Genomic DNA, 23177 nt, shown 5'->3' with positions numbered 1-23177 from the left:
GGGAAAAGAGCAACACACAATGGAACTTGTTGTGGGGTGGGGGATGAGGGGAGGGAGAGCAACCAGGACAAACAGCTAATGCATCAGTTCAGCAAATGTGCTGGCTGAATGTGAGGGTAATCAGTGAGGGATCATGCTTGAGTGATCACATAAAAATATTCAGTCAAATCAGTAAGGTATTGTAAAGTGAAGGATAATCTAACTTGTAAGGGATATTGAAACCAAAATCTTTCAACCAAGCATCTTGCTATTTTTCTCCCAGTTCAGCTACAGAAGAAAACCTTACCTGGTACTTGCAATATTATATGCAATAATAATAATGGTACATGTCTCTCAAGATAACCTAAAATTCTCAATATTGTAGTGAAATAAGATAAAGTTGTAATTTCAAGGTGCTTTCTTCTTTATTTCTATTTAGTGTTGAAACATCTCATGGGTAAAGAGAGTAGATTATTCTTATCTCTCTTTTACAGTTCAACAATAAAACGGACGTTTATAAAGTGCTTATCATTTGTAAGCCAAAGCAATAAAAAAAACATATTTTCAAGGAAAATAAACCCCACAGGACAAAGACTTCTACATATGCTAGCATTTTACAAGACTTGATTCAAAATATCCTGACTCTGTATGTAGCATTTCTTTTAGTACCAACGGATTTTACTGTTGATTACTAGAATACATCTTTTTAATAATCTTTTTCATAGCATTTTTTACCTCTTGATTCCTCAAGCTATAGATCAATGGATTTAGCATGGGAATCACCACTGCATAGAATACTGAGGCAAATTTGTCTTTATCTAGTGCATGGCTTGACTTAGGCTGTAGGTACATAAAACTGAGGGTCCCATAATATATGGAAATAGAAAACACATGAGAAGCGCAGGTAGAAAAGGCTTTCTGTCTTCCTGCAGCAGAGTGAATCCTTAGGATAGCAAAGACAATAAAAACATAGGAGATGAGAACAACAATAAGAGAACAAAAGACATTGAGCCCAGCAATAACGAGCAACATCAATTCCTTGACTTGTGTATCTGAACAAGACAGAGCAATCAGAGGAACATCATCACAGTAGAACTGGTTAACCACATTAGAGTCACAAAAAGACATGTGGAATGTGGCCATTGCTTGTATGAGTCCCACAGTGAATCCATAAATATATGAGCTAGTGACCATTTGAATGCAGAGCCTCCTAGGCATGAGAACTACATAGAGTAAAGGGTTGCAGATGGCAACATACCGATCATATGCCATGACAGAGAGCAACAATAATTCCCAAACTGAAAATGTGATAAAGCAACACACTTGACTGGCACATGCATAAAATGACATGCTTTTAATTTCACGCAAAGAGTTGACAAGGGTGTTTGGAGTGATAGCAGAGGTACCATAAAAATCCACAAAAGCCAGATGGCTAAGGAAAAAATACATTGGTGTGTGAAGCTGAGGACTGATTTGGATTAGCACAATTAAAGCAAGATTACCCATAACAGTAACTAAGTAAATCAGTAGGAATACACCAAAGAGAATGACTTGAAGTTTCGGATTATCTGTGAGCCCTAGGAGGATGAAGTCAGTCACCGATGAATGATTGCCTTTTGCCATGTAATGGATACAGGATTCTTCTAAAATAAACTCCAGAGCACACCTTCTGAATAATCTTGATGCTGTAAGAAATGATCAATTAAATGTAGCCATGACTTACCACAATATTATATTAAATTTAATTAAAGTTCTGATAAGTACTCTGAGTTATACATAAATTTTCCTTATGCTTTCAGAGTCACATAATTTGGTTCAGACTAAATTCTAAGATACGTAATTCATTAAGGAGTTTAAAATAAAATAATTTTAAAGAAAATACTGTAATTTATACAACAGCAAAATCTATGTTGCACTTTTCTTGAAAAACCAAACAAACAAACAAAAAAAAACGCACACATTGCAATGCTAAGAATGTAATAGTGACAATATATGTAAAATTATTTCTTAAATTATATGTTTATTTTATGAAATTATACACAGATGTATTTGTTCACAAGGATATCACAAATTAACAAAATTAAATGAGGACAATCTAACATAAAGAGTCAAAATCAAAATATTAACACTATTTATGTTTTTGGACATCCAGGTTAGAGAAATTTTAAAATTTTATTTTTTTCCTTATCTCTGTTTTTTCTTTAATTGATATTTAATATTAATATTAAACAATAACAGGATTTTTAAATATTCTGGCTTTGTCTTTCTGGAAGAGTACACACCCATGAACAATTTTACAGATTATAAACAGCGTTAGCTGACTGAAAAACATGATTTAACTTCTATCTTTAGATATCTAAATGGTCCAAAGTGTATAGCATTTGGACAGTGTTTTGAAGAGGTCAATTCTACAGGCCGTTTTCTCAAACCCAAACTGGTCTCTGACTGCTTGAAAATCGGCAGAATTAAATTGCTCCCTGCATTTCTCAAGCAGAGCACAGGATAAGTTAACTTGATTCTCCTTCATAATTATATTGTTTCAGGTTGCTTTACATGTATCTTGCAGATCTTTGAGGTAGGTAAAACACTCTTTTCTGTCACCTTCACTTCTCAGTCAAACATCTTAGCGCAGGCCTCCACTTTACCAATCATATTCATAACTTAACCGAATGTAATTTGCCTTCCTTTCGCAGTAAACCAAAACATCTCCTCACCAACTTCACTATTGACCTCACTATCCCCAAATCCAATCCAGCCTAGTTTTCTTTGGCAGAGTAGCAGACTGGATTCTGTTAATACACCTTAGGTTTCCAAAACAGAGTAGTCTCTAGGTTGTTTTTTTTGATTTTGTGCCTTGGAGGCTCTGCTTCTATTATATATGCTTTAGGTGACATGTACGTCAGATTCTAAACCCTGTGCTCTCTTCTTTACACTTTTCTTGTTCAGTGATTTTATTCAAGTCTATGTCGCCAGTAAGCGTCTATATTCTGGCTATGCACACATATATATTTCTATTTCAGATTTATTTTCTCTATTGGCATCTCTGCATGTTAAGCCTAATATTCAAGACTTTCTCTAAGTTAATAGTGACATTATTCACTCCGTTTTTCAAATCAGGGACCAATCATTTTTTACTATGCATTCCTGTTCCTTATGCCAATATTTTGTTGTTTCCAGGTACTAACAATGTTATATCTAACATGCTTTTAAAATCTGTTAACTTACATTTTTCTCTTGATGCAACAATAATTAGTTTTTTTGCTTTATTGTAACTGACAACTGACTCATATTCTTGCCCTCAGTCTTTCCTCCTTCCCTCGCTTCCTTACATCGCAGCTGAAATAAACTCTTTACAGATACAAACTTTATTCCAATATTCTCCTGGTTAAATCTCTTAATGACTTCTCCATTGCCCTTAAGATAAGTCCTAGGCTTCTTTCCTTTTTACTCTCTCTCTCTTTTTTTTAACATGGTTTATATAGCTCTTGGAAACCTAGGCCCTGACCAGACACGGTGGCTCACACCTGTAATCCCAGCACTCTGGGAGGCTGAGGTGGGCAGACAACGAGGTCAAGAGATCGAGACCATCTGGCCAACATGGTGAAACCCCATCTCTACTAAAAAAGAATACAAAAATTAGCTGGGCATGTTGGTGCACACCTGTAGTCTCAGCTACTTGGGAGGCTGAGGCAGAGAAATGCTAGAACCTGGGAGGTGGAAGTTGTAGTGAGCCAAGATCAAGCCACTGTACTTCAGCCTGGTGACAGAATGAGAGAAAGAATGAAAGAAAGAGAGAGAGAGAGAGAGAGAGAGGAAGGAAGGAAGGAAGACAGGAAAGAAGGAAGGAAGGGAGGGAGGGAGGGAGAGAGGGAGGGAGGAAGGAAGGAAGGAAGGAAGGAAGGAAGGAAGGAAGACAAGAAGTAAGGAAGGGAGGAAGGAAGGAAGGGAGGAAGGAAGGAAGGAAGGAAGGAAGGAAGACAAGAAGGAAGGAAGGGAGGGAGGGAGGGAGAGAGGGAGGGAGGAAGGAAGGAAGGAAGGAAGGAAGGAAGGAAGGAAGGAAGACAAGAAGGAAGGAAGGGAGGGAGGGAGAGAGGGAGGGAGGAAGGAAGGAAGGAAGGAAGGAAGGAAGGAAGGAAGGAAGGAAGGAAGGAAGGAAGGAAGACAAGAAGGAAGGAAGGGAGGGAGGGAGGAAGGAAGGAAGGAAGAAAAGAGAAAACCTAGGCCATGAGTCTCAGACCAGACTCATCTCTTGCAGCATTCCGCATGTGGCCTTCACATTCCAGATATAATCAACTATCGCAGTTATTCAAACATGATCTACATATCTATATGGGTTTCCTTCTGTGCCCAGAACACTTTTCTTCTGCTATTATTACCTATCCCTGATTTTTCTTCTACTTGACTTTAAATTATTCTGTTAAATAGTTTCCTCCTAGAGGGTTTCATGACCTTCTAGGCCAAAATTGGTGCTTCTCATATACACTATTCTGCATCCACTGATTGCTTTAAGCACTTACCACACTATATTGCAACAAACTGTTGACATTTCTGTAACACACCCTAAACTTGAAACTCTTCTTTTCAAGCAAATTTTAATTACTAAATTATACCCATTTTAAGTACTTACCTCTGGTAGTATCTAGTATAAACAAATCATCAATAATTATCTGTTAAGTGATTAAGTGAATAGAAGTAGTAGTCATATAAGTTTGATGCCTTTTTTGTTTTTTGTTTTTTCTACCTAATGCCTTTCTATATTCAAAACGTTGTCTTTCAGTTCAACAACAAATCTCCAAATAGTACATTGCACCTGAAAGCAAACTTTGTGAAGCCAGTAACATTTAAAATTACCTGGACGTGAGACAGCTTTGTATTATTTCTTTTTTATGGTCCCTCTGGAAACTTTGTATTTATTGTTACTTTTTTAAAACAAACATTGCAAAACAACATAATTATTATTCAGTAACAGGCAATTATTTGATGTTTAGTGTTTGGGGACAAAACTATTTCCCTTGAAATGGTAGAGTACTCTTTCAGCTATTAGTCAATAAATGAGTAGGGAGTAGAGGAATATTTTAATGATCTCTTTTGGGAAAACAATTTAATTAATGGCTATATCTGCTTTAATTATTTCCTACACTTGCTTTAATTTTGTTACATCGACTTTTTATTACAATTATTTAAAATAAATGTTGAGCTTGTGGGCCTCATATATAGCAGCAGATTTTATAAAGTTTTAGGGGAAAGATAACTTTTCCAGTTAATAACACTTAAATCTGCCTTCTGAGATTAATATCACAAAGTGTTGTTATAATTGGCATTGTAGTTCAACAGCAAGGATTAATTTAAAAAAAATTTATTGTCCTCCCTAGGAGAGGAATGCATACAAACCACAGATTAATTGTCACCTAGCATTGTCATTCAACAGAAATAGATGAACTCCTTCATCCAGAAGAATGTTTGCTAGTAATAGCTGAAGCTTGTTCTAGAAATTCTCTAAGATGGCTCCTTAAAGTCTATATTGAAAGATGCCAGACATTATATGAAACAGATAACTAGAAATACTCTCACATAGTAATGAAGACACACACAGGAAGAAAATTGAGAAATGTAGGAGTGTGATGATGGCTTTTTTATATAGAAATAAAAACTTATTACCTGACTATATTTTTAGGAAGTCACAGGAGACACTGTCTTTGCTCGGGCAATAAGGAACGCACTAGCATAGAGGGAACTGGTACAGTTTTCAGGGGCTCAGTAGTGGCTGTGCCTCCACTTTGGCCTGTGTGAATGGAGTGGCCCTGCAGACCTGTGCTCTCTAATAACACTAGGGATGTTGTCATTCTGAAATGGCGATAACAAGGTGGATGCAATACTGGCATTGGGTTATAATACTTTGTTAGGCTGTAACTGAGGTACTTAACCCAGTTTCTATGGTAATGGTTTATGGATCACAGTGTTCTTGGGTTTAGATGAATGGGCAGTTGATGTTGTTTAATAATTGTATATAATTCATAGTATTTTAAAATATTTTTTCCATTTGTGTATTTAGACAAAATACAGAGCTAGTGAGAAAAAAAAAAACTAATAACACCAGTCACAATGAACATTTTTTTCCTTAGGATTTTTTCCTAATTAAGTCCAAACATAGATTAAAGAGAACACATGGACACAGGCAGAGAACCATCATACACTGGGGCCTGTTGAGGAGTGGGGAGATAGGGGAGAGATAGCAGGGGGTGGGTTTTAGGGGAGGGATAGCATTAGGAGAAATACCTAATGTAGATGACAGGGTGATTGATGCAATCAACCACCATGGCACATGTATACCTATGTAACAAACCTGCACGTTCTGCACATGTGCCTCAGAACTTATAATAATAAAACTCTTTTATTGAAATGAGAACTGAATTTCCTTGAAGCAGGATCTTCCTAAACTACAGCATGTTAATGCAATAGCTCCTTTTCAGATTTTTTCCAAAGGAATATACAAAGTGCTTTGGATACGAACATACGAGAATATCAGAGACTTAATATGTCATAATTGGGAATGCTGCTCTAGCTCATTTTTCAGGCACAGTAGATTAATTAGTTGAATTAACAGCCCCAGTTTAAGGCTTCTCTGTAATCATGCTCTTTTTCTGTAAATGTGTAGTACTTCTGTATCCTGCCTATGACCTCAGTCCTGTGACTTGTTTTTAGCTGATGTTTTGATAGCAGACTTGACACAAATGTAGGCCTAAGAAAGGTGTAGTGTATTTCAACTTCCTGTCTTGCTCTTCTGCCTTTGTGAGGACCACAGATGCCTGCTAACCTGTTGGCAGATGAGAAGTCATGTGGTGCTAAAGCAGTTTTCACAGGTGGGGACATCTTAGGTCAGCTTGTTTCCAGGTAACTCACAAGCTGAGTACAAACTCATGAGTGGCTGCAGACAAGAGTAGCCAAGCATAGTCCAGTACAGAAACTGTCCTACGACATGTGGTAAATAACAAATTGCATTTGTTTAAGCCATTACGTTTTGGATTTTTGAATTCATCATTTTTGTGTCAATAGAAAACATTTATGTAATGCCAGTTGTGAATGGACACGGAGAAGATATGGGAGCTCCGAAACAGTCACAAACTGCAGTGCCCCTTTCCCTGCTACATAGGACAGGAGTTTTCTCAGGGATTCTTGTCTATGCCGAGTTTCCTGGGGGCATTTGCATTTCTGTTTAGGGCTAGGATCTTCATGATCTGTTCCACTCATCTTCGAGTTGTAGCTTTCCTAGTCCTTCAATGATTTCCCTAATCTTTATTTCCCTATCAATCTTTCCCTAATCTTTATTTCCTAAGATGCTCCATCATTCTTATTAGCCCTTATTCTTATAACAAGCCCTGTCTCTGTTTCTGTACAGAACTGTGGCACAGGAGTGAAGGAGAAAACAGGTATCTAAGGAAGGGAATGCCAGGCCAAAAGATGGCTTCTCAGTGGGCATTCATAATACCTTTTTAATCTTCTGACATTAAGTATGGAAATAGGGTATAGATGAAAAAGAGTGAAGAAAAAATATTAAATGATAGGTATGAGTCAGAAAATCAAACCTTTCTTAAGTTAAATGGTGGGAACACATAAACACATAGAGGAGAACAAAACATACTGGGGCCCTTTGGAGGCTGGAGGTTGGGAGGAAGGATTCAATCAGGAAAAATAACTAATGGGTACTAGGCTGAATACCTAGGTGATGAAAAAAATCTATACAACAAACCCCCATGACACAGTGTACGTACATAACAAACCTGCACTTCTACTCATGGCTTTAAATAAAGTTAAAAAAATACTTAAAGATTATTACACATACTCCCTCTATCACATTTATCAATTTATCAGCTGAGTTGTACAATAATCCTCATTTATAAATTGCTCCCTCAAGTTCACGAGACTTATAATTAGTAGGCTAGCTAGCATTCGAGTTTGCAGGTTCATAGAAGGAAGGGAAATGATATACAAGTGCCTACCATGAGCTATTACCCCTTTCCATGTTGCTTAGTCCTCAAAAGTCTCTAAACTGAGTAACATTATTCTCATTTACCTGATGAATAAACTGGTAAGAGCACACATGGAGCACAATGCCATGTTTGGAATCTGACCATGTTCTTTGACTATAAGCCGTGTGCTTATTCACTTAGCTACATTGCCTACTGGGTTCATTGTGTTATAAGCTATACCTTAATAAATAATGACCAGCTTACCTGAGCTTTGCCAAACACAGCTTTATATAATTCTTGTTACTGGTAAAATGATTTATGATGATTCAATGACTGTGAATATATTTGCTTGAATTATAATGCCCTCCCCGAATCCCTCCAGAATTCTATCCCTGAGTTGCCTTTTTCACATTTTGGGAAAAAGTATAATGAGATCTTGTAGGCATAAGAAAAGCATTCTCTTAAAAAATTAGTCTTCAGAGACAGAACAAGACTTCCAGGAATTAGAAGGCATATTTGATCAGTGCCATAGGTGAGCTTAGAAAGCAGTACTCTTTGTATAATAAAGGCGATATATTAAATGTATAAATATGGGACATTTTTATATTGTCATATCTTTTTTTAAAAAAATGAGGAATTGTGAAAGAAAATATTTAGATGATGTGTCTTTATTCTTCATGTGGGATATTGTAAATACAGCTTCAGAATCCTGAACTGGAGCTGGATGGGAGAAGAGTTAACCTTTGTCTGCGCTTTGAACACAACTAATTATATATCATGATGATGACTTTTTATGGACTCTTCATTTGAGAAATGGGAAAATTGGTATAAAATATTATGCAATACAATGAACAATTTTAATATATTTTTCATGTGAAAAATAAGAGAAGCAGTGTAAATTATTATAGTTACTTTTACACCAGACATTTTCAGAGAAATTCTCTGGAAAATTGTATTACACACCAAAAATATGTACATATAGATAGATCACATGTTAAGAAATAGCCATTCTGATAACTTCTACTGGGGAAAAAAAATCATACCATGACAAAGTTTATTTTTACTTATTCAAGTCACTTTCCTAATTTAATAAACACAAAAGTCTGGTTTTTATTGATGATGACTTTCTTCAGAGCTTCTTTCACCTCTTTATTCCGAAGGCTGTAGATCAGAGGATTCAACATGGGAATGATCACTGTGTAGAAGACAGAGGCCATCTTGTCTGTGTCCAGGGCATGGTTAGAGCTAGGCTGTAAGTACATAAAAATCAGGGTCCCATAGAATATGGTGACTGCCAGCATGTGAGAGCCACACGTTGAGAAAGCCTTCTGTCTTCCCTCAGCTGAGCGCATTCTCAGGATGGCAGAAATGATGAACATATAAGAGACAAAGACAATCAGAAGGGAGGAAATGGACATGATACCAGCACAGGCAAAGATCCACAGCTGTTTGGAGCTAGTGTCTGAGCAAGTTAGCCTGAGGAGAGGCATGTCATCACAATAGAAATGGTTGACAATATTGGAGTGGCAATAGGAGAAGCGGAAGGTGAGGATGGTGTGAAACAGTGCAACCAAGATGCTGTAGCTATAGGGAGCAGCCACAAGCTGAATGCAGATTCCTGGGGACATTATCAGTGTATATGTCAGAGGGTTACAAATGGCCACATACCGGTCATAGGCCATGGAAGCCAGTAGCAAGCACTCAGCTGTCATGAAGGTCAGGAAACAGCCCAACTGAGCAGCACATGCATTGAACGAAATAATATTTTGTTTGTACAAGAAATTCCCAAGCATTTTGGGTGTAATGACAGAAGAGTAACAGAAATCAACAAAGGCTAGGTTGCTAAGAAAAAAGTACATTGGTGTGTTGAGTTTTTCATCTGCTCTAATGAGTAGGATCAAACCCAGGTTGCCTACTACCGTGAAGAAGTAGATTGATAAGAATAGCACAAAGAGGGGTGTCTTCAACTCCTGACGATCTGTGAGGCCCACAAGAATAAACTCTGTCACCTGGGTGCAATTGATCTGAGTCATATCTCTTGAGGTGGTCTGGATAAAAAGAGAGTTTAATCAAGCTTAACATTGGTGTAAATTGTTTTAATACCTTAATATCCTTAAAATCAATTTTATTGTTAATATGTAAGTACTGATTTAGTGTTAAAATTATTAGCTCACTTAGGGTGTGGGGATGGGATGGGATGAAAGGTAAAGAAGATATTTTGCGGGGACACATTATTTCTCTCTGCACAAAGTATATTTATGAAGCTAAGAGCTGTAGTGGTAGTATAGCTTTGATCAACATTGGCTAGAAATCTGTTTAAAGTTCTGTGCATTATATTATTTAAAATTTAGCAGTAATTTTTAAATGTTTAAAACAATTATTGACATGTAATATTTATTGGAAAATGCTAGCAAAAAAAAAAAGCATAAAGGAAAACAAATCTTGTCTAATGACATCACTCTGACATATTTGTCATTGTATCTCCGCAACAGAAACTACACATTGCTGCAATTCTGACATATATAAAATGCTCTATTATTTTATTGTTCATTCATTACTTATCATGGAGAGATTGCTATCGCTTTCTATACAATCTTCATAATTGTTTTAATAATCCAAATACTGAAAAGACACAACAGTATGCTTCACAGATGTTTATTTCATTTTTTATCATGCCCATGTTAAAAATTAGGGGAAAAGTCACCGAGAGGTTAAGTACCTGAAGTAAGTAGAATGTAAATGTGTTTTTCTGACACAGGAGTCCATGTACGTCACTCTTATGTTTGTAATATATTAAATGTATTCCATCATTGCGTGTCTAAATTATCTCTCTAAATGTTCCTTGATACGTAGTTGCAGAAACATCTTTATATGTAAAGCATTAACTTACCTGACCAAATACAATGAATACTTACACTTTTAAAACAATATTTTGCCTAATTAAAATAAAGAGGCATTGGCTTTTCAATAGATTTACATCAATTTATCTGGGTCCTGCCTCTTTATCATAAATTAAAACATATACAGTCAGTCCTTCACATTTTTGTGTTTCACATCTGTGGCTTCAACCAACCTGAGATCAAAAGTATATATATATTATATATATATACACACACACACTCATATATATATGTATATGTATAAAAGTATATGTATGTGTATATATGTATATATACTGTGTGTGTGTGTGTGTGTGTGTGTATGTATTTGAACAAGTACTGAGTTTTTTGCTTGTCATAGCTTCCTAAGGGATTCAGTATAACAGTTTCCATAACATTTACATTGTATCAAGCATTGTAAGTGTTCTGAAGATAATTTAAAGTATACAGGAGAATATGTTTAGTTTATACGCAAATGCTATGTCATTTTATATAAGGGACTTAATAAGCATCTATGGTTTTTGGTATTTGTGGGAGTTCTGGAATCAATCCCCCTTGTATACCAAGGGATAACTGTATAATTTGAATTATTTTTATATTAACCATATTTTATTATTGTACCATCTTAAGTGGCATATTTTTATATTTACCTTTTGAATATGATATCATATTGTTTACCTATTATTTAATTAATTGCCTGTTATTTTGGCCTTTGTTCATAATTGGAATGTAAACATCATTAAAAAGTTCAGATTGGGACAACATAACATATATATTTTTGCTACTAAATCTCATAATGTAACATGTGATTTCTCTTGCTCTCTCTCTCTTTATATAAAAAATTTAAAACAACTTTGAGAAAAACGTAAATTTCGTTATCCACACTGGAAATTAGACTTGGTATACATATACAAATAAAGTAAGAACTCATATTTTCTAATTTTCTTTTCAACTAATGGCTCTTATATACTATAGCTCTTCCTTAAATTACTTTAAAGCAACTTCAGATTATGGATCTGTTTATTCATTTGCATTAATTTAAGATTTTTATTGAGCAACTATTTCTTAAGTAATTACTTTCCAGGTATGCTAATTTACTTTTAGCTTATGCTAAATAAAAAGGTTATATTCCCTCTTAGAATCCTGACACATAGATTACACGTTTTACATTATTTAGTGTTATAGTCCCTCTTGGCATAGTGTTTCAATATATAATGTTATTTATCATGTATTGACTGTAATTGACTGTGAGAAATGTGTGGTAAAATATCATAAATCATGTACTCAAAACAATACTCTCATAAGTAGATACATGGACACACAGATCCACCATGATTACCAAAATGCATTAATATCTTTTTAAAGATTGTATATTTCATTAAAATATGCATTGTATTCACCATCTAGTATGAATATACCCTGAGTGTAAAGTTATCCATTTTCAGTATTTGGATAATGTTTCATAAGGACAGTTTAGCTCAATGTCCTTCCCCACCTGAAGGTTAACAACCCAAAATGAAAACATACACTGCTTACTTACAAACACCTCCTAGTGGCAATATCTCTGGCTTTTCAGAAAAATTCTTTCAGTACTTTTCTGATATAAGTGTCACTTTTTCCTTGTACTTAGTACCTAGACTAATCATTTTTATTCTGTATTCCAATTAAAAGGAAATATATATATGTATATAGATATATATACACACACATATATATATGTGTGTATTTGTATTTATAACATATATAAACAAATACATATGTTACAGATATATGCTTGCAAATTAAGTTTCTGTTAACATTAAATCAAAATCATAAGGATTTTAATAATTTTTGCAGAAATATATATTACTGCCTTTTCTCCTAGAGCTTCTAGCACAGTGCTAAGCATTCAGTAGGTCCTCAGTAAATACTTGCTCAGTTAGATGAATCCTCTATCCTAACTCTTTACACCAATAGGCTTTCTTTTCATCATCAATTATAGTCTTACATGACAGCTGAGGCATACTGATTTTTTCTCCTAGTGCTACATTATTTTATAATATTTCATAGTATTGATAATGACCTTTCATAGTAAAGAGGCAATATGATATAGTATTAAAATATGAGATTATATTTTTAATTAAAGCAATGTCATGCAATAGTCATTGCACCTTTTAGTCAAGTTATTCAAGGTTTTTTTTTGGCTTTTTGCTGAAACATAAAAGAGTTAAATCTCATTCCATTTTTCCATGTATGTGAGTTTAAGGGGTTCTAGGGTGGTCTTGTTATATGGATCTATTGCACAGTTGTGAAGTCTGAGCTTTTAGTGTAACCATCACCTAAAAGGCATACATTTTACCCCGTCTGTAATTTTTCATTGTCACTTCCCTCCCAATCTTACTTTACATACTATGTCCATGTGTACATATTATTTAATTTCCACTTATAAGTGAGAACATGTGGTATTTTACTTTCTGAGTTCCTTCACTTAAGATAATGGCTTCCGTTTTCATCCATGTTGCTGCAAAAGATACAATTTCATTTTGTGTGTGTGTGTAGCAGAATAGTATTCAATTACCCTTAAAGAGTAAATGGGAATTTGTCATTACAGCTATGAGAAAGTAAATACAGTGAATTTTGATGAACTTAGCATCTTTCTAATAAACAATTGCATTTTAATGGTAGATAACTATTGAAAATGGCATTTTATTGACATTTAAGTCAAGCAGCATATAGTAGAAAGTACTCAAGGTAAAATTTGGAGAGTTGGAATTTATTTTCATCATTCTCTAGTTACATCAACATTGGCACATCAAAAATTCAGTTTGTTTTTTAGTTTCTAATCTAAAAAAGGTGCTATTTTCTATCTAAAATAATCATTGTTGCTACCAAAAGAAAGTTATCTCCAGCACATAACAGGTATAAATATATTTTAAATTAGAAAAAATGTAAAACCATAAAACTTGCTTCCCTGATGTATTAAAAGTTATATGCATGTAGAAGTCAGCATACTCACTTTTAAAATTCACTGACAGTTGGGTAGGTAATGCTATGGGTCAAGGTAATATACTTCCAGGACTTATACATAGGGAAGTCTGAAGAAATAAAAAACAAAAATAGTAAAAAACACATGGAAAATCCTTAACTGATGGAAGTAGATAGATATAGATAAACTTTTACATGTAATGTGTCTTTTAAGTTGAATAGAGAAAGTGTCCTAAAATTTTAGTTCCTGAAACATAATCTCAGCAAATAATAAATTAACAAAATAAACTAATTTATACGTTTTATTATTTCAGGAAACAGAAGGGGAATCTATCAGGAAATGTTAGATGTTCTTTATAAATTATGGACATGGGATTCAAAAATAAAAAGAAATTTGAGTATTTGTGCATGTATGTTTCTACCATTTTCTATGAAGAAGATAACCAAAGATAATATTGATCATTGCTGCTGCTGCTGCTGCTGCTTATTGTTATATGAAATAGGTGTATCATCCATCAAAGTTTTAAAAGATTTTTTGTTCAGCAATCCTTCCAAAATGTTTCAAGCAAAGATAGTAATGTCTTCAGTTTCTGAAATAAGGGCACCTTCATCAGATTATTTATCTATTTTTAGAAAAAGCTTGAGGCAAATGTGACTGATTTATAATGCTTTGAAAGGGATTACAGTACCACACAATGTCAAGCTAGAGTTAAACATACACTATTAGCTAAATAGGCACTTTTATGTATTTTATTTTTCATAATCACTGGTGACTGGTCAGTGTATTCCTCAATTTCCAAAATTTGTATAAATATCACAATTAGAAGAATGCCTGAGGTACTAAAGTTAGGTTGGCTATTTGTGTCTTAACACACATAAATACTATTGTTATTGCAACAAATGCCTTTTGAAACCATTTTCCATAATTGCAGATAGTTGTAAATTGCTTGCTTAATTTTTAGTAATTATTGCTGTTGACACCAGAGTTGTAGATTTTTGGTGTTGTTGAATGCAATAGAGAGATCTGTAAGATCAATAAAAGTAATTGGAAAATAAATATGAACCTCCCCTCCAAAAAAAGACTTTTTGGTATTCATACAAATACACGCATTTTGTTTTGAGATAATTAAGCAACGATTTGATTGAAAATTTAGTTTCCACCTCCAGAGATTTCAGGTAAGGCTGCACTGTTTGACAACTATAAGAAGTTTATTACCTCACCTCAAAGTACCACTTTATCTCATCTCAAAGGTAGAGTACTCATTATATTTGGAAAAATATATATACATGACCTTTTACAATATAGCCCATGATCTTTTCCATCAAAATTCCAGACACAAATCTTCCATCTGCCACTACCAACACCCAGTGATCAATTAAAAAGATTGTTTTGCAGTCCTCAAATACAACATGTGCTTACATGTTCCCCCACCTTTGTATGCCCTTTTGCTTCTGCTTATTTCCACCACATGAATGGCACATGGAGACCTGTAGTGAAAACTGTTCATACTTCAAGGTTTCCCTAATTTCTAGTTCCTATGTTGTGGTACCGTCTTTCATCTTTGTGTTCTAGAAACATTGTATACCTAATTCATTTACCTATATCACCTATATGGCAACTATCTGTTTTCATATATTTTATTTTGATAAACTGCTGACTCCATGGGTGGAAGCCATAAAATTTTAATTAATTTCTTAATGTAGCCCCTTTTAGATACTTGGTAATGGGAAAATAATAATTAATTTTTTTGCAATAACCTTTCAACATTTATTTCACTGGTTCACAATTAACGTTCTTTGCTTATAACAAACATATTAAGTGACATATTGATGACTTGGTTTTGATATGCTCACTTTCATTTGAGCAAAAATAGGAAGGATATTGTTGACGTAAATTGCAATCCAGTCAATTAACTGTCCAAATTTTCCAAGCAGTCTAATACATTTTATCTTGGTATTCCCAAACCATTTCTTTCCATCTCACACCAATGAGAAATATATTTTATATAACACATACATATATAACTGAAATAAGATGATATGAAACACTAGCCTTATTTCAGAAAATACCATCTCAAATACTATATTCTAAAGTTCATTATATTCTATGGTACTTTATTTTTAAATGCTTCTCTTGATCTTCATTTTGAAATATATTATTTGAACTTACTTGCATAAAGAGTGTTCCTATTTCTTCTCCAAGTGGGTTTGGGCAGCAACAGAATACAGAGTTTTGACAGTGACTCTGTCCCATAGGATCTTATTTAGAAGAATGATGCAAGGAAAAGTATCAGAAAAACAGTTAATAACCCAAGGGACTCCAAAGCAGACTAGAGAGAAATTAACATTATTATCTGGCTTTGAGGACCAAAGATCTATAGCTCTATTTTAGCATGACATTATTGCTGCAATGTTCTTATTTTTGGAATGCTATTTATCAATAATTTTATTATTAATAATGCTATTTATTTATACACTTTATAATGCTATTTATTCATGTTTTAATTGTTCATATTGTTGTTCTTATTGCTTATTTATTTGTTTGTATTCTTTTCCTTTTGTTGTTGTTGCTCAGTGATAGGGTTTAGACTTATATTTAAAAGAAAGATAAAAATTACCTTACAAAAGTTTTTACAATGTATCTTCCAAAGAACTAATACACAACTCCCAGTAACCTATTTCAGAATAATTTAACACATGATACTCTCTCTTTGGCTTATTCTTTGAAATGCTCATGAAATATTTTTGTCTTTTTTAAGGATATTGCTCTCTTTTATCATTTAATTTTTGTAGTTCCCTGGTCTACAGATTAGTCTTCCAAATTATTTTATTAGCCAATCTGTGGCCATGGCAAGAGAAGAACATTATTTTAATACTTACTACAGAACAATGCATCTGCTAGGAATTGAATTGTATCTCTCAAAATTAATATGTTGAAGCTCCAAACTCCCAGTGTGATGATATTTGGAGACAACACCTTTGGGAGGAAATTAACATTAGATAACTTTATGCGGGGGGGTCCTGATGATGGGGTTAGTGCCCTTATAAGAAGAGACACTAAAGTGTATGTTTGATCACTCTCTCTCTTTGTTCCTCTCTCTCTCTCCTGTAAGCTCACAAACAAGAGGTCATCTGAGCACACAGCAAGATGGTGACTGATTGCAAGTGATGAAAAGAGATCTAACTGGGAATGGAATCAGAAAGAATCTTGATCTTGGACTTCTTCAGAACTGTCAGAAAATAAATTTCTGTCATTTAGGCCACCGTGTCTAAGTTGTGTGTGTTTTTTTTGTTGTTTTTTTTTTTTGTGTGTGTGTGTGTGTTTTTTTTTTTTTTTTCTGTAGCCTGAGTTGAGCAAAACAAAATAATCATCTACAATGCAAAATGCTTTGTTGGGGGAGTGTTATGGGGAAGACAAGGGGTGGAAAGCAATTATAAAATTATTTTTTCTCCAAATATAGTATATTTTCTGCTATCTGAAAATGAAAATGGATGAGATTTCCCAAATATATCTTTTATAGACAGAATGTAAAAATCACAACTGAGTTTACACACAGTCAGCTGAAAAGACATAAATTAGAAGGCCAATAAGACATTTGACACAAATCCTGCTATCCAATCATTAGCTGATCCCTTAGCTAACTGAGCAGAACAGCCCAATGACCACACACTACAGGAAATACAGATTTTACAGAATTAGTCCAAAAAGTCATTAAGAAAACAAATGCTATCAATAAAAATTATAACAATATAAAAAGGACTGGGCAAAACCAACAAACCTATGGTGTGTGTGTGTGTGTGTGTGTGTGTGTGAGAGAGAGAGAGAGAGAGAGTGTGTGTGTGTGAGAGAGAGAGAGAGAGAGAGTGTGTGTGTGTGTGTGTGTGTAAGGTCTGATTGCTATAGTCGATACTAATGTAAAACCTCTAATTTCAATAAAAATTAGGAACAAAGAATTAGGAAATTAAGTTCCATTGATGAGGAAAAGAAAGCAATCAATAGAAACTTTCACCGAGGGAATCCTAGCTGTTGGTCTTTCTATACAAAAAACTGTAAAATCTCTGTTATAAAGTGTTAAAGAAAACAAAAGAGACCACAGGTATGAAGTTAAAGTATGAAAACAATATCTTACCAAATGGGGAAAATTTTTAAATATATGCTTTTTAAAGAACCAGGTAGAAAATTTGGAGATGAAAATACAATAACTGAAATGAAACGTGTTAGACCAAAGAGAATAGTGATAAAGTTGAAGACAGAATTAGTAAAATTAAAAATAGGTAAATAAATTTTGACTAATCCACAAAATAGAGAAAAAGAATATTACAGAAAAATGAAGAAAGTCCTGGAGACTCTAGGGCACCAGAAAGTGGTACCAATAAAGTGTGCCACATCAAGTGTACTAGTAAAACAAAAAATGGGAGTCCCAGAAGAAAGGAAGGGAAACGGGAAAATACTTGAAGAATAAATTACTGAAAATGTCTCCAATTTGTGAATAAAAAAACTAACATGTGGATCTAAGGAACTCAACCAACCACAAGTTAGATTAACACTAAGAAATCCTTAGGCTAATCAAAATCAAAGTGTTGAGTGGCAAAGAGAGCGAAAAATCTTGGAAGTTGTTGATAAATTCCATAGAAAACCAATAGAAAACCACAATAAGTTTAACAGGCGATTTCTTAAAAGGAAAAGATGGAATGTGATGGGATGACATGTCCAAACTGCTATAAGAAAATACTTGTTTACAAGGACTACTATATCCAGCCAAATTATATTGCAGAAATAAAGGTGAATTAAAGACTGGCCTGGGTAAATCAGATTAAAATAATTCATTGCTAGTAAATCTGTCTTATAATAAGTACAAAAGAATGTCTTTCAGAGTACAGGAAATTATTCTGTATGAGAATTTCAATCACAGAAATAAATGAAGCACAATGGAAATGGCAGGTATGTCAATCAATTTTTATATTTATTGACATATCAAGTCATATTACTGACATAAATAGTATTATATGTCGGTATATATACTGTGCATACATATTTTCCTCTTCATTTATATAAATGACATACAATTGCATGTTTCTTGTCTCCTCTTAATTTATCTTATTGATGTAAAATTGCATACATATTCAATTATGATAATACTGTCTTGAGGTTTATAAGTAGACATTGTCTATGTGTATATTTATGTCTGTATTTACATAGTGCTATGCTAGTATTAATCTGAAGTAGATTGTGATAAATTAAAATAGATATTTAAGTCCTTAGAGCAACCATCATTAATGCATGTCTGTGTATGTGTGTTTGTGTGCATATATATTTAACATATCAGAAATTAAATTTCTAACTTAAAAATTTTAATACAAGACATTAGAGCTCAAAAATGGAAATAAAAAAGACATGTTGTTAATATTTTAAATATTAACAACATAAATTCAACCATATCAGTAATCATGTTAAATATGAATGTGCTTTATGTTCTAATTAAAAGGAAGAGCTATTCAGAGTTAACTACAAAGACAAGATCCAACTATTGGCTGCTGTCAAGAGACAAAATTTACACTGACAGTCACAAATAAAATAAAAGCAAAATGATGGAATTCTATTTCATGCCTATAATAACCACAAGAGAGCTGAAGTACTTATATTGTCAGAAAAAAATAGAATTTTGGTCATTAAATGTTAACACAAAAAAGAAAGAGCATATAATAATGCTAATAAGAAAGGAAATCAGTAAATTGAGTAACTAGAAATTCACGCACAAATGACAAAGGAGCCCCAAAACATCTAAAATTAAAACCAACAGAAAATAAATGTAAATACAAAATTTAACTTGAGATTTTAATATCAGTCTTAAAAATCGATAGAGCAAATAAAGAGAAAACCATAATGTTACAAAAGGCTTCAGCAACCCTATCAACCAGCTTGATCTGAATGAATCGACAGAATGACTCTTGAGGAAAGAGTTATTTAAAGCAGGCTTTCTCAGCATTAGCACTACTAACACGTGGGGATGTACACTTTTTGAATGAGGGACCATGTTGTGAGTTGTAAAATATTTTGCAGCACACCTGGCCTCAACCCTCTAGATAGCAATAGCATTCCTTCATGATATCCTGTCATTGTGAAAATAAATAATAAGTCTAGGCATTGCCAAATGTGCCCCTGGGAGAAAAATTACCTCTATGTAAAGCCACTGTTTTACAGTTGCAGGTAATTTAATTAAATATAATTAAATTTAATTTTAAGTATACTGTAAAACACTCTTAGGAATGTATTAAAGAATTCATATAATCCTAAACTGGGCATTCAGAGTGCCTTCATTTTTTTCTATTCTTGGCAGTACCTAGTTGTATGACTATTAGATGAGACAATACATTTTTTAAATACATTTTTTACTGTGAGAAATGATGTAAATTCTTATGGTACTTTCTACATATGAAATATGATTTTAAGTCAAAAGAACTTAAAAAATGCAAAGAATGTTTTTACAGTAAACAGACCTTTATTTCTTACCAATTAAGAGCAAGGTACTCCAATAGTTTTACGAATATGGGGGAAAAACCGGTTATGAAAGAATGCCCATTTTTGTTTATTGAACTCATTTTCTCAGTTTCGGAAACATAGAAGCCTGGTTTCTATTGATGATGACTTTCTTCAGGGCATCTTTTACATCTTTGTTCCTGAGACTGTAAATCATTGGGTTCAGCATGGGAATGATCACTGTGTAGAAGACAGAGGCCATCTTGTCGGTGTCAAGAGAATGGCTTGAGCTTGGCTGCAAATACATAAAGATCAAGGTGCTGTAGAATATGGTGACTGCCAGCATGTGAGAGCTACATGTGGAGAAGGCTTTGCGTCTTCCCTCAGCTGAGCTCATCCTCAGGATGGCAAAAATAATGAACATGTAGGAGACAAAGACAATCAGAACAGAGCAGATGAATGTGATACCAGCACAGGCCAAAATCCACAGCTGTTTCAAGTGAGTGTCTGAGCAAGTTAGCCTGAGGAGAGGCATATCATCACAATAGAAATGGTTGACAATGTTGGAGCGGCAATAGGAGAGGCGGAAGGTGAGGATGGTGTGAAACAGTGCCATCAGGAAGCTATAGCTATAAGGAACTGCTACAAGTTGAACACAGATTCCTGGAGACATTGCAACCATATACAATAGAGGGTTACAAATGGCCACATACCGATCATAGGCCATGGAAGCCAGTAGCAAACACTCCGATATCATGAAGGTGAGAAAGCAGCACAGCTGAGTAGCACATGCATTGAAGGATATGACATTTTGTTTGTACAAGAAAGTCCCAAGCATTTTGGGTGTAATGACGGAAGAGTAACAGAAATCTACAAAGGCTAGGTTGCTAAGAAAGAAGTACATTGGTGTGTTGAGCCTTAAATCCGCTCTAATGAGTAGGATCAAACCCAAGTTGCCTACTACTGTGAATAAGTAGATGGATAAAAATAGCACAAAGAGGGGCATCTTCAGCTCCTGATGATCTGTGAGGCCTACAAGAATAAACTCTGCCACCTGGGTGCAATTGATGTGAGCCATGTCTTTTCTGGTAATCTAAATGTGGAAGTAGAGAAAACAGTTAAGTCTAAGTTATATTTTAAAACTGTAAATCCTATATGTGGTGTTTTTATATTTATTTTTTTGTAAAGAGATTAATTAATTAGATTTATTAATTTATTTAACTAATATGGGGATCGTTAGCATACTAGAATTCTGGAAATGTGATGAAGAGCAAAAATAATGCAACACCATATAAACATCATTGTATCTAATGCATGAACTTACATGAATGTAGGGAATAAAGCCTTACATAATTTTATCCTGTAAATTAGAGTAAATTTGACATTTGCTTTCCAAGAGATTTGAAAATTTATGTTTCTTTACAATTTAATTTGTTTCCTTTTAACCATTTATTAAAAAACTGATTTAATTACATTTTATGCATTAATTTTTGTTTTCCTACTTTATATATTTAAAGTTGTGTGTCACTCTCTTTTTCTTGTTCATTTTGACTAATCTTTATAATTGAATTACTGAATATCCAAATATTAGCAAATGTCTACATCTCTTCGACTCCCTTTTCTTCTCTCTCCCACCTTTACATCTAGTAATTGAAAACAAAGCTTTCCTTGAAAACCTATAAATTACATGCCCTGAAAATTACTATGTAAATAAATATATAAATAATATAAAAGCCTGTTTTTCTTCACTGTTCTTCAGACTTTACTAATAGCTCAGTTTATCAAAGAATCCATTTCAGTTATTTGTGGTTTGTATTAATAAACATATTTATTGGGCAACATTATGTGGTAAGTAATAACTTTCAAGAAATACTTATTTACCTTATTTTATTCTACACAAATTATATTTATTATACATATAAAATAGATATACAATATTTAAAACCAATGATATACAATATACAAAACCCTAATACAGGTGAAACTTTAATGTCTAATTATAGTAACATGGAAATTTGATGGATGAGGACCTAGGAATCCATAAATTCCAAATCTCTAATTGCATGTTAAAAACAAATGTTCACTCACAGATTGATATTAGATGGAGTTATTGAAAATGCCATTCCTCGAACTTTTAATAATATTCAAAAGTAGATGAATTCTCATGGCTGAATTTAATTTTACCATCAGAAACGAAACCTCATTATTATTATTACTTTTGTAATTATTCAGTAGCAGCAATATTCATTCAGTAGGCACATTATATATGTGAGGCATTATGCCACATGTTTTCAAAAACTGTCAAATTTCATTATCTATGAAATTTCTACCAAATAACTTTTTTTCTTTTGAGACAGAGTCTTATTCTGACATCTAGACTGGGGTACAGCGGCTCACTACAAACTCTGCCTCCCGGGTTCAGGCAATTCTCCTGCCCCAGCTTCCTGAATAACTGTGATTATAGGCACCTGCCACCACACCCAGCTAATTTTTGTATTTTTAGTACAGAGGGAGTTTCACCATGTTGGCAAGGCTGATCTCGAACTCCCGACCTCAAGTGATCTGCCCACTTCGGCATCCCAAAGTGCTGGGATTACAGGCATGAGCCACAGTGTCCAGCCCTAAACAAATTTTTTGTAGTTTCAATTCAATTGTTTCCTCTGTTTTGTCTATTAAGTTTTTATTTTTGAAAAGGTGAAACTCTAGGTTTTTTTTTTTTTTTTTTGATCAATATGCTAAACTTAAAACTAATTTTTTTGCAGTATGGGATATTTTTCCAGTGACTGTAACATAGATTTGACTCTTGCAATAAGCAATCAAACAAAAAGTAAGCAATCAAATAGCGATACCTGTGCTTACATCAGTGCCATTAGTTGACAGAAATGGAAGACGGGTGTGCCTAATGTACGG

The 23177-nt window shown here is 33.9% G+C and overlaps 3 protein-coding genes across 3 annotated transcripts; all 3 read right to left on the bottom strand.

Moving 5' to 3' along the window:
* Positions 1 to 657: 657 nt before the first annotated feature.
* Positions 658 to 1602, bottom strand: LOC120364561 (olfactory receptor 5AL1-like). The gene has a single exon (XM_039470344.2). It carries the CDS (start codon positions 1600 to 1602, stop codon positions 658 to 660), a length of 945 nt encoding a protein of 314 aa, XP_039326278.2.
* A 7417-nt stretch (positions 1603 to 9019) lies between these two features.
* On the bottom strand, positions 9020 to 9979 carry LOC101040607 (olfactory receptor 8U9). Its single transcript, XM_003920097.3, has one exon. The coding sequence runs from the start codon at positions 9977 to 9979 to the stop codon at positions 9020 to 9022; it is 960 nt and encodes a 319-aa protein (XP_003920146.1).
* Positions 9980 to 20385: 10406 nt separating this feature from the next.
* LOC101040283 (olfactory receptor 8U8) lies at positions 20386 to 21345 on the bottom strand. The gene has a single exon (XM_003920096.2). The coding sequence runs from the start codon at positions 21343 to 21345 to the stop codon at positions 20386 to 20388; it is 960 nt and encodes a 319-aa protein (XP_003920145.2).
* Between the last annotated feature and the right edge of the window lie 1832 nt (positions 21346 to 23177).

The sequence above is a fragment of the Saimiri boliviensis genome, chromosome 6, assembly GCF_048565385.1.
Source record: "Saimiri boliviensis isolate mSaiBol1 chromosome 6, mSaiBol1.pri, whole genome shotgun sequence".
NCBI lineage: Eukaryota > Metazoa > Chordata > Mammalia > Primates > Cebidae > Saimiri > Saimiri boliviensis.
This window is presented reverse-complemented; position numbering and strand designations above follow the sequence as displayed.

Coding starts and splice junctions, on each gene's coding strand:
- LOC101040607 (XM_003920097.3), bottom strand. CDS start 9,979: ATGACTCAGATCAATTGCACCCAGGTGACAGAGTTTATTCTTGTGGGC.
- LOC120364561 (XM_039470344.2), bottom strand. CDS start 1,602: ATGGCAAAAGGCAATCATTCATCGGTGACTGACTTCATCCTCCTAGGG.
- LOC101040283 (XM_003920096.2), bottom strand. CDS start 21,345: ATGGCTCACATCAATTGCACCCAGGTGGCAGAGTTTATTCTTGTAGGC.